Source organism: Drosophila eugracilis, unplaced genomic scaffold (assembly GCF_018153835.1).
Source record: "Drosophila eugracilis isolate 14026-0451.02 unplaced genomic scaffold, ASM1815383v1 contig_47, whole genome shotgun sequence".
Taxonomy (NCBI): domain Eukaryota; kingdom Metazoa; phylum Arthropoda; class Insecta; order Diptera; family Drosophilidae; genus Drosophila; species Drosophila eugracilis.
The window spans coordinates 1,423,358-1,437,852 of NW_024573338.1; the positions used below are offsets into that span (position 1 = coordinate 1,423,358).

The 14,495-nt window shown below is 40.8% G+C and overlaps 4 protein-coding genes across 4 annotated transcripts; 2 read left to right on the forward strand and 2 right to left on the reverse strand.

The window, feature by feature from the left end:
• Positions 1–5,433: 5,433 nt before the first annotated feature.
• LOC108109495 lies at positions 5,434–6,626 on the forward strand. Its single transcript, XM_017218032.2, has 2 exons — positions 5,434–5,571; positions 5,633–6,626. The coding sequence occupies exons 1-2, from the start codon at positions 5,518–5,520 to the stop codon at positions 6,200–6,202; spliced, it is 624 nt and encodes a 207-aa protein (XP_017073521.1). The 5' UTR covers positions 5,434–5,517; the 3' UTR covers positions 6,203–6,626.
• Positions 6,627–7,640: 1,014 nt separating this feature from the next.
• LOC108109494 lies at positions 7,641–9,251 on the reverse strand. The gene is made up of 2 exons (XM_017218031.2): positions 8,964–9,251; positions 7,641–8,901 (listed from the first exon to the last, which is right to left on the reverse strand). Exons 1-2 carry the CDS (start codon positions 9,175–9,177, stop codon positions 8,357–8,359), a joined length of 759 nt encoding a protein of 252 aa, XP_017073520.2. The 5' UTR covers positions 9,178–9,251; the 3' UTR covers positions 7,641–8,356.
• Positions 9,252–9,329: 78 nt separating this feature from the next.
• Positions 9,330–14,176, reverse strand: LOC108109546 (T-complex protein 1 subunit eta). The gene is made up of 5 exons (XM_017218116.2): positions 14,045–14,176; positions 13,608–13,868; positions 12,721–13,540; positions 12,280–12,603; positions 9,330–9,754 (listed from the first exon to the last, which is right to left on the reverse strand). The coding sequence occupies exons 1-5, from the start codon at positions 14,045–14,047 to the stop codon at positions 9,528–9,530; spliced, it is 1,635 nt and encodes a 544-aa protein (XP_017073605.1). The 5' UTR covers positions 14,048–14,176; the 3' UTR covers positions 9,330–9,527.
• Positions 9,835–12,247, forward strand: LOC108109545. Its single transcript, XM_017218115.2, has 2 exons — positions 9,835–10,447; positions 10,508–12,247. Exons 1-2 carry the CDS (start codon positions 10,141–10,143, stop codon positions 12,040–12,042), a joined length of 1,842 nt encoding a protein of 613 aa, XP_017073604.2. The 5' UTR covers positions 9,835–10,140; the 3' UTR covers positions 12,043–12,247.
• Positions 14,177–14,495: the final 319 nt, after the last annotated feature.

Here is a 14,495-nt window from a genome sequence, read left to right on the forward strand (position 1 = left end):
AGTTTTTCGTTGGCAATTTTATTTTCAGAGCTAATCGGCAATCCCCTAGATTATAGCCCCCCACCACAACATTCCAGAAGAGACGAACAACAACATGTGCTCCGAAAAATTCCACTACCGAGGCTCTCACATGTTTTTAAGTTTGCAGCACGATTTCTATCAAAAAGAATATCAAAACAAAATTGAAAAACAAAAAGCGCTGAACTAGGCGATGATCGAAACAAAGGCGAATGTATGTAGTACTATATATGCAAAGTATATAAATGCAGCTGCAATTGTGCAGCGAATCACAAACACCCAGATATTATAGCGACATACGAATTAAAAAATAAAACGATAAGCAACTTTACAGAGCCGAAGGGGTGCACAAAGGCCCCTGCGGACGTGACACAAGACATTTTCAATTCCGTTTCTATGAGAATAACTATCCTGATTGTTCCTATGTTAGTTCTGCTTAGATGCCTAAATAATTGTGTAATCATAACTGTGATCGGCTGATCCATTTAAAACAACTTATCCGATAAGTGCGATCGATAATTGACATTGTGAGTTGGGAAAATTTATATGCGCAACAACATTTAAGCCTTTTATAGATTCTTACACAAGCAGTCAGCATGATAACGATAAATGTTTAAAGGTTTTATTACACCACTACACAAAATAGAAACAATGATTGTATAAGAATTATATATATATATATTGATATGAGACCGATAAAATCTTAGCAAGTGAGCTCAGCAAGCATCAAAGTCAAGTTAAAACTCAAACAAACCCAACAATTGCCTAACGATCAAACAATCAAAATGTAAATCCCCTTCCCAAGAGCACCCTAGCCAGTCATTAAATCCCCAAAATCCCATTCCCACCCCATCCACCTTCCCCAAATCCCCTAAAAAGTGAACAAAGAGATAAAAATGTTTTCAATGGAACCCCCCAGCGAGATCCAGATGCAGTCTAACTTCTTCAGGTCGAAAATCCATATGCCATTTACAAAATTCGATTTTTTCAGCCAGGCTCGCATTTTTATGATTCTATTTTGGGGCTAAATTCAAATTACAGTTACACAGTTTTGGGAAACTACTAAAAAAAACTATAAAACCATATTAGATTAGAGCTACCAAATTAAAATTCCGATTAAGAAAAATGAGTCAAGGCAAACACTTCTTGAGTTTTGGTGTGTCAACGGCGATACGTAATGAATTTTCATTACTTAACAAATTAGTTGAGAAATGTTGATAGAGCCTAGAATTTCGAAACTAATTTGTTAAACTATCTTAAATTTTAATAGAAATTTCAAAAATAGAGTCTGGCTGATTAGAATATTCCATCAAGCTTAAGTAAAATATGGTTACATTTTTGGATAATTCGAAAAAAGAGTTAGGAACTGCGTTTTCAATGGAACCCCAAAAACCGAACTGTGGATCCAAGAAGGAGGACAGTGGAGAGAGCGGTTGGATCAGTTTAGTTCAGAGGTAAGTGGGCAAAACACGAATATGACTCACTGGCAGTTTAAACTAGTATTATCTAGGTGGATTTCTCTAGAGGTTGCTCGAAGAAAAAACAGACGCCAAACTGTGAGTGGTGAACGTGCCTCGAATCACCTCATCTCGCACCTCCCGCTTTACAGAGAAACAAATATATTGTAACTATGATTACATTTCGATCAGTTTGCTTAATATATTCTTACTATATACTAAGTTTACTATATAAAACCCCCTTCTAGATAATTTCTCACATGCTTTGCTGAACCACAAAACAGATTTGAGTTTAATATGAATGATTCATCAAATTGTTTTTTATTTGTTTCTCTGTATTTGATGTTTCTGTTTTTTACCTCGCCGCTTTGGGATTTCTTTATAAACGATGTCGCAAAAGAAAACTGGATTTACAGACAACACACAAAGTTGGCAATGGGCTTCGGTTTTGAATTCGGTGCCGTTGTTTACCGCTTCGCTACTTCTCAAGTACATATGTACGTTGATAGGTACACAATTGTGTATGTATGAACGTTCGTAACTTCAATCGAACTGTAAGAAGTCCAAGGAATACCAATAACTGTATGTATGCGCATATGTATGATGTATGTAAGTACTACGTACCTATGTCCATATTTGAGCATTGCCAGCGTTTTCCCTGTTGATTTCGTTTTATGCTGAGGCCCGCACTGTTTTATTTTTCGTTATGCTTTCAACGAAATAGTTACATACATTTTTACATAAATATGTTTTTATTTATGTATGGCTTTGGCTACAGCCGCCTTCGTAGTGCCGAAACACACTGAGAAGGTAAGAAAGGAGAATTCTAAATATAACGGCACATTTTAAAATCGCATTTGACACCATGACATTGTCTCCCAAAGACAAAATCACTCCATGACACTGTCAGAGTGTTAAATGCAAAACAAATATAAATCATTTAATCTAATGTATAATTTTTTGTTAAATACAATATTGATATAATAAGTTTATAAAGTTGAAGGTGTGATCGTCACTAGTTGCTTTCGATACCATGGATGTCTGTATGTCTACGTTCAAACTTAAGGCAAATCAAAAGCGTAAACAATTTTGTTTTTGGTTTTGCTTTTTGTTGCTACTCTTTTATTTTTATGGCGCTCTGCTTAAGCTAATTGCAAACGATAAATGGCAACGACGATAGTGGACTTTCGAGGGGTCGATCGGCAAGGGGGTTACTTCGCCTCTTGCTCTCACGTCCGTTTTGAATTTGCGATTGCGAGAGCTTCCATTGTTGATGAACAAAAAAGAAGAAAAACAAAATCAAAAACCAAGAGCCAAAGAAAAAACATTTATAAATCATTTGAAAACGTGACTTTATGAGAACGTGTATACCTCTTGACTGGTATTTAAACATAATTTTGCTCAAGTGGAAGATCTGGTTTTAATAACTATTTACCTTAAACTCGACTATCTATTATTGGAATTAATAGATAGGCAAAGTAATCTACAATTGGGATATCTAGGTATTGGATTTTTTGTTTATTTTTCATTCACTTTGAAATTTAATTCAAATAAACAGAGGTTTCGAATTACGTTCATTGGTTCTGTAAAAATATTTGTTTACTAAAAAGTTTTTAAAGCTGCTTAGTGTTGAATATGATTTATGATTAATGTAGTCTTAAAATATATATCTTATGAGTAATTTGTACTAATGCAATTATAAATCATTATGTAGATACATGCCCAATATGCCCTGTCTTTGGGAACGGGTTATGTGAGGTATCACAACGCGCCGGGGCAAAACAAAAAGTTGCGTGCACTGGTCTCGAACTGGGCCTGGTAGATGTATCTATACCTACGCAATTGGTATCTGTAAGATACACACACATCCAAATGCTCACGTTGTGCCGCCACAGGCGCTGCTGGCGGAACGGGATGGAGATATTTGTAGAACGAGATGGGTGACGTTCGTATTTACAAGTTTTGTGCGTTGGTCTCTGACGACCCCTTGGTCTCCTACCTCCCCCTGGTCCCGATCTTCCAATCACCAATCACCAATCCCCCAACCCCATCCCCTTGTATTTTTGTACACCCATGTGTGCTTATGCGTGCAAAGTACGCAAATGCTGGGAGAAAAATAAGAAAAATCAAAATATAAAAATAAGTTGAGCACACAAAAGAAAAATATCTATCAAGTAGAATGTAATGTAAATTCTTATAAAATGTTTACTAAGACACAGTTTTGCTTACTCAGGGTACAATTTAGATTTATTATTTTTATGAAGCTTTTTGTTTAATTATTTTGCTTATCAGAGCTTTTTTTTTTAGAAAATTATCAGCTGGCGGACGTCATTGGCGTTTTGTTTATACTATACTTCTGTTTCAAAATTATCATATTTTTTTTTGTGTGTAAAAATGTGAATATGTTAGGGGCAATCATGTGAGTGTGTGTCAACGGTTATTTTATTTTATTTTCTTCTTCTTTTTTGTTTTTGTTATTTTCAAGTCAGTGGAATAATTTCATTTTGCTGCGCAATTTCTACTATTGATTCCCACATACTCGCTTTTTATGCTTTTCCTTAGCTGCCCCTATCGCCATGGCTTCATGAACTGCCCTGCTTTGCTTTGATACCATTTTCTAAATTAAGGCATACTTTCGCACAAACAAACATCAGACTATAATATAAAAAAGTATATATGGATGTACATATGTACGTACCCTGATAGCACTCGCACCTTATCGCTATAGTGGCTCTGTGTACATTATAATTATTATTGCACGCGTAAACAGAAAAAAGTGATATGAATGGTTGTTGTTACCTCAAACGGCTGATAAGCAAAGCAATCGAGCAGATGTTAACCCTTGAGGGAGTCGGAAATTCGGCAGAGACTCACAGTAACGGAAATGGCTTTGTGAAATGAGTTCCCAAAAAAAAAAAACAGAATAAAGGTGGATGATTCACGGAACCGAAATAACCATGCGGGCTATAAGGCATTACCCAGGCCACATAGAAACTTTTATATCACATTTATCCAGTTTACAGTGGCAATCATGTGGGCTCTCCACGTGGGAACCAATTTGGTAATGGGACAAACTCATTATACAAACATATGTTTGTATATATGTATGTACATATGTAAGTAAAGTCTGGCTAAAATTCAAAGAACTTGTTTTTTTAGATATCTAAATATGTACTCAAGTATTCCACGTGCGAAACTTTTTTGGGCTGGGTCTGCCCTTATCGCAAATTAATATTAATGGTGTTCAGATCCCAAACATTGATGGTACTCATATTATCTTTATAGTTCTATGCATTTTTCCTTTTTATCTAGATATTAATAATCATTTGTGATAGTTATTATTATTATTACACAAAGGAAAATAACAACTGCCATGCCTAATTAATATTAATAGCACTTACATATTTTAATGTCAGCTGTCTAGCTCGAGGTACATTAATGAATTTACATAAATAGATTTTGCATTTACTTAAACGTGAATATATAAGGAATAGCTAAGAGCAATACACTTAAGTCACTCATACAGTATACTCCCGTAAAATCGATATGGCAAAAATAAATAAAATTATCAAGTTTTTAATATACCATTGTATATTTTTAAATACATTATTTATTTGATGTATTATGTCTCTAGTCTTCACAATGATAATGTTGATTTCTATGCCTCTCACTTGGTTCAAAGAACTTAATAGTTTTCAGAAAGGTCATATTTGTTTCGAAACTCTAAGCAAATTATATTTGCTATTCCAAGCACCTTGAAATGATTTTGAGTTGGCAATCGCTCACCTCATTGTATTCACTTTTCATCTCAGCGACCACGTGACTTGTGCTTTGTCTGGCAATGGAAAATGTTCCCCCCGCCGAGGGCTGCCCTGGCTATTGGTAGAAAACTCAGTGAATGAATCTTTTATCGGTCAAGTGGAAATGGTGTGATAACCCCGCCGGTTGATAAGCTCCGATGGCGAGCTTGGATTGTATGGAGTGGTGTGATCGAGAGATCTAGACTTGGAATCAGTCAAACATTTTCCAGTTCCCCGGCAAGATGTGGTTCTCTGCGAGTATTTTGTTTGTTCTAGGAACACTAACATTCGTCCAGGCATGTTTTTTGGTGATGCAATTTCATCGGAATATTCATAACTAAAATCTGATCCTTGCAGGGCAACATGCAGTTCCATTTCTCCCTGGATTTCCATGTGAAGAAGCCACCGAATTCGACTGAGCTGATCGACAAGACCATTATTGTGAAGAACAATCAGATATCGGTAGTGGACAATGTGGAGACCTCTACGAAGTCTCCTATGTCCCAGTGGACTGATCAGGATCAGTACAATCAGGATACTTTGCAAAAGGTGATCGATACACGAGATTCGGTAAAGCAGCTGAACCAGGAGCTGTCACCCTTAGCGGGCAGAAGTACCGAACTGGCCAAAAGAATCAAACAGAGTTTGCGTTATGTCAACGATGTGGATGCCACCCTAGAGAATTTGACCAACTTTGGGCAACTAGTAGAACTGCTCAGTAAGTTCGTTACTCTGGTGGATAGCCTAAGGGATCCGAACATTCTCGGAGGAATCCGTAGCCTTGAGTATGTCCTCCTAAAGCTAGCTCTGGAGAAGTATGATCTCCCCAACAAACGACAAGAGATCGGTGAATATTTAGAACGAGCGGAGAATGCCTGGCGAAGATACCAAATCACGCAGGTGGTTCTCCTGGATAACACCACCTGATCCAAATTAATTTGCCTAAGGCCCAGAGACCTTGTTAGGAATATAGTTTTAGGATAGGACAGGACAAAGACCAGCATCATTGGAATAGACAATCGCCTACACAATCATCTACTAGGGCGGCACGACCCTTGAAAGGAATAAAAGGCATCGAAGGGACTTCCTGTCTATTATTCGGTTTCACTGCAATGCGCAGAATTGCTACAGGTACGCCAGGGAACAGAGTTCCAGGGGAAGAAAACCCAAATCTCCTATGGTGCTCGATTTCGTTAGGGCTGGAAAATACGTTACACACGCTGGGAATGCCTTTATATACTGCGCAAAAAATAGTTTGTTAATCGAAAAGTAAGCCTTATTATAAGACCTAGAATTACAAGCAGTCTTAAGTAAATTTCTTTAAAAAATACAGTCTTTTACTTTATTTTAATTCTTTAATGACAGTTATTATGTAACATTACTTGTATTTTTTTTATATTTTTTTTAAATTCAGCTTTTGTTGTTATTTTCCTAACAAAGTACTTATCACAAAATAATTAATTGCAAGTACAAATTTAGCAAAATTGATAAATTGCCTATCAAGGAAAAAAGCACCGAGTTTTGTCTGATAAGTTCTAATCCACGTAGACACAGTTAAGCCGAAGGAATTTGGAAGAAAAGCATTACATTCCAAAAATTATTTGACATTTCTTTTCCCAGTGTATTTCCATTCAGTAGAGGCAGGTAGTCGGATCTGAGGATCTAAGGGAGCATTTAATAGTGAACAACAGCTGCCAGAGCCGTTGCTAATGGGTGAAGTGGAGGGTAGGGTCCCGATCGCAGACTGAAATTTCCGAAACCCGAAACAACCACTAACAAAAACCATATGCAGTTAAGTGGGAAAATGGGGTGAGGGACCCGAGAAGAACAGCATTATCAAGGCAGTATGAGTTAAATTTGTAGATTGGAGTGTGGGGGCGGGTTTTCGGGGTAACGTTTAAATACCCCCCATTGTAGGTACTCAGGAAACTTCCAACAGCGTGGAACGCTTGAAAGGCGACACCGAGTCCAAATCTCGGAGTTACCCTTATGGCTTCCTTAACGGTTTTTCAGCGATTTCTTTTTTAGGGGTGCCATATGAAGTGTCGACTTATAAATACACTCGAACAATCCATAAATTTGCCTTTGTGTTGAGCAAAAACCATGAAGAAATCTGTATACATAATGGAAACTCGATTGGCATAAGAGGGACAAGCTGTATGAATACAGGTTTAAGCTCTTTTTTTTTTATTAACATCCACCGAAACTGGTCGAACCGCTTCGAACCACAGGCCATCCGATGGCTTATGTATCTTTTTGACAGTTTATGCTTGTACTAAAATTTCGCTGCTGGCGATATGTATTAAGCCAGCATCCGGCAAAAGGAAGGAATAGGGTAGGGAAAAAAAGTAGAACACAGGGAATAAAAAATACAATTATATATTTTATAAATTATTTTAGTTTCAGATACAATATTTCTGACTTTTTAACACTGATTGTCGTTATATGGATATGAAAAAATCATTTTAGATTTAGATAATACCTAATTTCGAACATATTAATTAAATTATGTTAAAATAAATCGGTTGGTTGCCCTGTGACTTATAAACTAATTAACTCTTTTACTCTAATGTGGGTAATAAATAGCAACCACTTTAAATATAATTAAGTACGAAAATTTCTTAAATCCTCGGAGCATGTCTAAAACTGACATTCCGGTATGGTCCTTAGAATTTCGTTAATCAACTCGAAACGAAGACCCCTAAGTGTTCTTTTAAGTTTGGACAATGGCCAAAAGTAACATGTTGGACTATTGGAATCCGAAAAACAATTTCTCATACCATAATTATTCAGCAACAATTTTGAAATTGTAAAAACCGACTGGTTGTATGTTATGTAATTACTGTAACCGCACAATAACAATCAAGATGATGTCTTCAATCAATTTTTGCAGATATCAACAAATTCAAATGTAATATTACAGTTTACAGCACGAAATGTTCAAATATCGCGCCCTAGGCCCTTAACGATGTTCGATAACGATTATTTTTGTTCCTAGTAGCCATGCTAACTTGCTGCTAACTAAATCCGCTGTTAATGTAAATGCAAAGCCAAAAACATGATTTAATTTCTAGTTATTTTTCAATTCGGCTTAAAATTGCGAAGTATTTTCAAAACCTCGATCTGAAAGTCGAGCTTGCGATCGGCGCACATTCGTTGCATGTGCGGTTTAATGGTGTCGAAGAAGGCCTGATCGGGATCAGCGGATGTGGACGTGGTGTTTGTACTGCAGGGTGGATCTAGGGGAATCTGAGGAAGGGAGGTGATTTCCGGGGGCACAGTATCCTCGCTTGTGTAGGTCAGATCATCCAGACCCGAGTGTAGGTTTTCCGAAATGGCTGGGCTGTTGGTAGCGGATTCTACACTCGATTCCTGTCCGAAGTTCCTCCTTCTTGGCGTTTTTGCAGATCTGTTGGCGGCAGTCGTGCGTTTCCTTTTCATCTGGGGCTTGGGTTTCTTCACGGGCTCCTCATCGTCCTCCGACTCGGCTTTAACGTCTAAGAGGAAACTCAGCTCCTTTTCGTAGATATAAGATGCCCTGGACACCTCCTCGCCACTTTGTCGTAGCCGGTTGACCCGCAAATAGCTGTCCCTTGTGTTTTTCCAACGTTTGAGCAGGGTTTTTACTATGATAGCAATAAATATGTAATATGGAGTTAGGTGAATAGATTTCTAGATAACAACACACCAATTTCCTGCTTCTCCGGCTCACTGGAGGCCTCAAAATTTGTGCATAGTTCCTGTCCAACTTGCTGCCAAGCCTGATCTCTCAACTCACGATTGTGGAAGTTTGGATGTCTTCTTTCCCATATAATCGAACGTTTGTGCACTGCCTCAATAAACTCGTACATCGAGTAACGCAGATTGCTGCCAGCCGACCGGAGAACCTTGTGATTGCCCATTATTTATTGTTTATTTACTGGACGGATTGGATCAACAATTAAATTGTTGCCTGCGCCTAACAGCACGTCAACAGCTTAACAGCACTAGCTGTCGAGTTGCCACCTCGCCACCACCAATTTAAAATATAAACGTTTTTATTCTGTTATGAAAATATTGTTTTTAATTTTGTTTTTATTATTAAACATATACAGATAGGTCAGTGGATTATTGTTGCTGCTGTTGTTCTTGCTTCGAAGCGTGCAAAATGCGAAGGTATGACCGAGTAATACGTGTACGTGTTAAATTAGGAGAGAAATGCGAAAATGTGGGTTTGATGATTTGGGGAGTTCTCTGGATTTCTGAATGATATCTACATGGGCCTGCCCATGCCGCGACCCATTCCCATGCCGCCGCCCGCCATCGGGGGCTCACCGGCCTTGGGACTCTTTATTGTCTCATCAACGGAAAGGACCATGCAGGCTGCCTCCGCGGCCGCTGTCAGGGCGTTGATCTTGATGATCGATGGTTCCCAAACGCACTGTTCGTAATTGTCCGAGATATCTTCCTTGTTGATGTCAACGCCGAACCACTGTCCTCCTACAAAAAGATTGAAAAGTGATGATCAAGATATTTTCTTAAATTGTGCATTTAAATAATTATATGCCAAATCTTATTTATTATTTATATCAATGTTTTAAAATTAAAATATTATTTTTCGTAGAACAATAATACTAATATTTTGAAATCATATTAGATTTCAAATTCCCCACCGATTTTATACTAAAAAATTACGACATGGTGGCAACTCCACCGGTAGCCCGCGCAAGCAATGAATTGAGAAGGTGCGAAAGAGCACACCCTATAGCACATGTGACTCGAGCGAGAGAGGGCGAGAATCAGAGAGGTCGAAGAAAAACACGCGTTGCTGCGGCAGAAATTTCTGCCGTTCACAATATTTTGAAAAGAAATCCAGATCCGACGAAATGTCCAGCTCCGGGAGAAAGCGCAAGCAGCAGCTAAAGCCGCGGCAGGATGAGCACCGGTCACCGTTGAAGCGGCGCAGTGTCGACATCAAGTCGGAACCTTTGGACGCCTATCCGGCGTTGGCCGATTACGATTTAATCACTGCGGACATCAAGCCGGATCTCACGGAGCTCCAACTGCAGCTCGTGGTCGAGCAGCAGGTGGCCACCACCTCTAATCACTTGGAATTGGACCACCAAGAGAGCGATTCCGACGAAGATGGCTATTCAGAACTTAACTACCAGGCGGCGGATGTCTTCTGTCAGGGTAAGTTGCTCCCCCTTCCCCTTACTAAGTTTACATAACATTTCCCTCATCGAAAATCAGACGAACCGGATGACTACGACCCAGAATGGAGCAACAAGCAGACGGGCTCTAGATTGTTATTTAAGTTCCCCACGCCCAGCCAAACTGGCCTAAAATTTGGAAAACGTTTTCAATGCCCACAGCACTACTTCAACCAGCTGCTGGGCAGTCGCCCCAAGTTCTTTAGTTCCCTAGCCCAAAGCTGTAACATAAAGGGTGGAGCATCCAAATCCCTGTCAACTAGCGCCGAGGAAATGGAAACCTTTGTGGCACTCTCCCTGCTTATGAGCGATCTGAAGCTCCCGCACGTATCGGATTACTGGAGTAATAACTTGTACTACGGTTTCGTAGGTTTCACTGGAAAGATGACCCTCGAACGTTATCAGCAGCTTTTGCAGTGCCTTAACTTCGATGCATTGCAGCCACAGACGGCAAACGCCAAAGCGAAGAACTTCCCACTCCTAAACTTTCTTAACGACCGCATGGCGGAGGTATACGTTTGCGGCCAGCAACTGGTCCTCAATGAACCGATCACCTTGTGGAAAGGTAGATTCAGCTACCAGGATGACCTGCCTAACAAATTCCGGACCAACTCATTATTGTTACATATGCTAACTGAACAGAGTGGCCTGGTGGTAAAGCTTCTACCGGAGATTGTGCGCAAGGAGGATTCTCCTGCATGGGTGCGTAATTCCCGGCAGCTAGTGGAACATCGAAACGAATTGGCCCTGAAACTAATGGAGGATTATCAAGTGGGACAAACTGTGTACGCCTCAAAGTTTTATGGTAGCTACGGCCTGGCTCATGAGCTGGCCAAGAGAAGCACTTATTGCACCGGACTGCTGGATAGGAATAGATATGGCAATAGCAAGGCACTAGTGCATCAGCGATTGGCTTCCAATAGTATATCTACCAGCTATGCCACATCCCTAATGATGGCCAAGTGGCGACGACGAGCAAAGAGCTTGTACTTTTTTAGCTCTGATTGTTTGGCCATTTATGCAAAGGAGCTGTCTATGCAGAAGACTAACGCTAGACCCAAATTGATCCAAGAGTTGGACTGGCAATTGCGACCCGCCAACGAGAGTCGCCAGCACTTGATTCACTACCAACCAGCCTGCCAGGAGCTTCCGGCGGACAAGAAGCTGTCAATTTTCCTACTCAACATTCTTGTGTACAACGCTTATCTGCTATACTTGAACGGTCAGAATCCACGTGGTGGGCACGTTAAAAGCTATCCGGAGTTCCGGGTGGCCATAATCAAGTCACTTCTAAGGGAAGAAGTGATTAGTGAATCCGTATCAGTCAGTCCAAAGAAGCCAGACGAACTTGAAAAGGTCAAGAACAAGCCGGTACCTGAGGCTAAGGTCAAGGCTATCCGGCACGAACCCGTGGTCATCCAGCAGAATGGAAAACCAGCCCGAAAGAACTGTCGGCATTGCCACAAAGGCGGAATGTTGCAGTTCAGCAAATATATGTGTAACTCCTGTCCGGACAAACCGGGTCTGTGCCAGGAACCCTGCTTCAGACTGTGGCATGAGCAGCTAAAGAAATAACCATATTGATAATTTTGTGGACCAAGTAAATAAAAAAATTTTTAAGAAAGTGCCTAATTGTTTTTCCTATACCGATTTAGCACTATTGATTGGCGACACATTTTTGCGTAGAAACGATTGGATTTTAAGCCATCATAATTTACGATGTAAATACCTTAAAATAAATACGACTCCCAAAAATTCAAGTTTTTAAACCTAAAAAACTCAATTAAAATAATTTAGTTTTTGGACACTTACCCTGGGCGTGCTTCTGGCGCAGCTTGTTGAGAATGTTGGTGGCATCGAATCCAGCGTTGTCGCACAGCTGGCGTGGAATGACCTCCAAGCCCTTGGCGATGGCGGCGATAAGCAGCTGCTCCTTACCGGCAATGGTACGTGAGTAGTCTCGAAGCAGCTTGGATAGCTCCATTTCGATGGCACCGCCTCCAGCCACCACGGAATCGTGCTTGATGGTGCGGCGTACGATCATGATAGCATCGTGCAATGAGCGTTCGGTTTCCTCCAGGAACTGCTCGGCACCGCCACGCAGGATAAGGGTGCTCGTCTTGGCGTTGGGGCAACCTGTTGGAAAGAAGAGAATTAATTAACCTTATTTTATTAAAGGAACTTAAAAGGAATTAAATTTAATGGTTTAAAAAAATCGATTTATATCTTAGATATGAAACTCGAAAATCCTACCTTGGAACAAGTTGAAACGTTCGCCGCCCACCTGGCGCTCCTCGAAATGCTCGCACAGTCCCAGGACGCTGGGTTTGATGTCGTTGGCTGTTGTCATGACGGCTCCGCCACAGGCCTTCAAGGTACGCTTGAGATCCTCATCAGGAACGCGACCGGCACAGAATATGTTGCGGTCAGCGAAATACTGTGTGGCCACATCGCCGATGGGCAGCTTGGAGAGCACAACATTGGCACCGGACTCGTGGATTTTGGCCAGCTTGTTGTAGAGAATCTGCCACTCGGCGTCCACCACCTTCTGGTACTCCTTCACGTTGTCTACGCGAATCTCGGCATTGTCGCGCTCTGCCTTCAGCTCCAGTTCGATGTTAAGCAGGGCAATCTTGCACTTATCATAGGATTTGGGGGCCATTTCGAAGCCGGCATATGAGAACGTCTTCTTGAAAGCCACACCCGAAACCAGCTGCGACTCCTCGAGCGAACCACCGGTTACCTTCTTGATACCAATCATGTTCAGGGGCAGCAGTTCATCCAGCGAAAGCACAGCATCTACCACTATGCGGGAGAAGAAATCCTTCTGCTGGTGAATCAGCTTCGAGGACATGGCAGTCGCTGCGCACTTCTCAAGAAGAGCACGCTGGTCCTCCTTGGACTGTTCGACAATCTGCACGGCCATGTCGTTGATCTTCTCCATGCACAGCTGCAGAGCCTTGCGTATAGCCTTGATAATAACACGCGGGTGAACGCCCTCCTCCACGAAGGGTTTAACCTGTTTAAGGAACTCTCCGGCCAATAAAACCACGGATGTGGTACCATCTCCAACCTTAAGAAACAAAATTAGTGCTTTAGCTTAGTCACGTGCTTAAGTTTTAGGAGGGGAAACCGCTTACCTCGGCGTCTTGTGACTTGGCAATGTCCACCAGGGTCTTGGCTGCCGGGTGGATAATCTCCAGCAGCTTCATGATGGTTGCTCCATCATTGGAAATCGTAGCCTTGCCATGGGCATCCACAATCAGCTTGTCCATTCCGCGGGGTCCCAGAGTGGTACGCACCGCGTCCACGATCGACTGACAGGCATTGATGTTGGACACCAGTTGCGGCTTGCCCTGCGACGTATCAGTGCCTTCCTTCAGCAGCACGATTTGTGGTTGCTAAAAATTGGGCAGATATATCAAATCATATATATTAAAACCCAATTAGTCAGCAGATGTCGTCGGCTTGCGAGAAGCTTCTTTGCAGGTTATGTTTACAATCTCATGTCGCTCGCAGGGGAGCTCTTGATTTGAGCTCTCTTAGTTATCCTCGGGTTATTTGCGGCAGGACTTACCATATTTGTGTGATGGGCTTTGCCGTTTCGACGTAAGACAGGTTTAAATAATAAAAGTTCCTAGCAGACAGGCGGCAAGCTGCTTTTCGTTCACGTTTTCCGCGGTGAGTAATGTGTCTATCGATGAACCGATGTGCAATCGAACTTAATCGATGTTCTGGTCAGTGTGAACGTTTTCGACCGGTAATTGCGGACTGCCGAGCTGAATTTAAAAATAATTTGAGGAAGGGTTTTGTATTGAAAAAAAAACTTATTATTTTAATGAAATGTTTCAAGCTCTCATATTTTAAATAATTTATGAATTTTTAATAGTATTAACAATACATTTTATTAAATACATGCATGAATGCTTGAACGGCTACCATTAGTAATCGAAATAATAAATCGATGACTTTGTGACGTCACCGTTGACCTGTGAGCGGTTTTTTGAAATTTCTCCTAACTTCAAATA

Excerpts from the sequence above, each read along its gene's own strand:
- LOC108109495 (XM_017218032.2), top strand. The coding sequence starts at position 5,518 with ATGTGGTTCTCTGCGAGTATTTTGTTTGTTCTAGGAACACTAACATTC. Across the intron at positions 5,572-5,632 it reads GAACACTAACATTCGTCCAG|GGCAACATGCAGTTCCATTT; the intron begins GCATGTTTTTTG and ends TGATCCTTGCAG.
- LOC108109494 (XM_017218031.2), bottom strand. The coding sequence starts at position 9,177 with ATGGGCAATCACAAGGTTCTCCGGTCGGCTGGCAGCAATCTGCGTTAC. Across the intron at positions 8,902-8,963 it reads GCCGGAGAAGCAGGAAATTG|TAAAAACCCTGCTCAAACGT; the intron begins GTGTGTTGTTAT and ends TTGCTATCATAG.
- LOC108109545 (XM_017218115.2), top strand. The coding sequence starts at position 10,141 with ATGTCCAGCTCCGGGAGAAAGCGCAAGCAGCAGCTAAAGCCGCGGCAG. Across the intron at positions 10,448-10,507 it reads GGCGGATGTCTTCTGTCAGG|ACGAACCGGATGACTACGAC; the intron begins GTAAGTTGCTCC and ends ATCGAAAATCAG.
- LOC108109546 (XM_017218116.2), bottom strand. Across the intron at positions 13,541-13,607 it reads CCAAGTCACAAGACGCCGAG|GTTGGAGATGGTACCACATC; the intron begins GTAAGCGGTTTC and ends TTGTTTCTTAAG. Across the intron at positions 12,604-12,720 it reads ACGTTTCAACTTGTTCCAAG|GTTGCCCCAACGCCAAGACG; the intron begins GTAGGATTTTCG and ends TCTTTCCAACAG.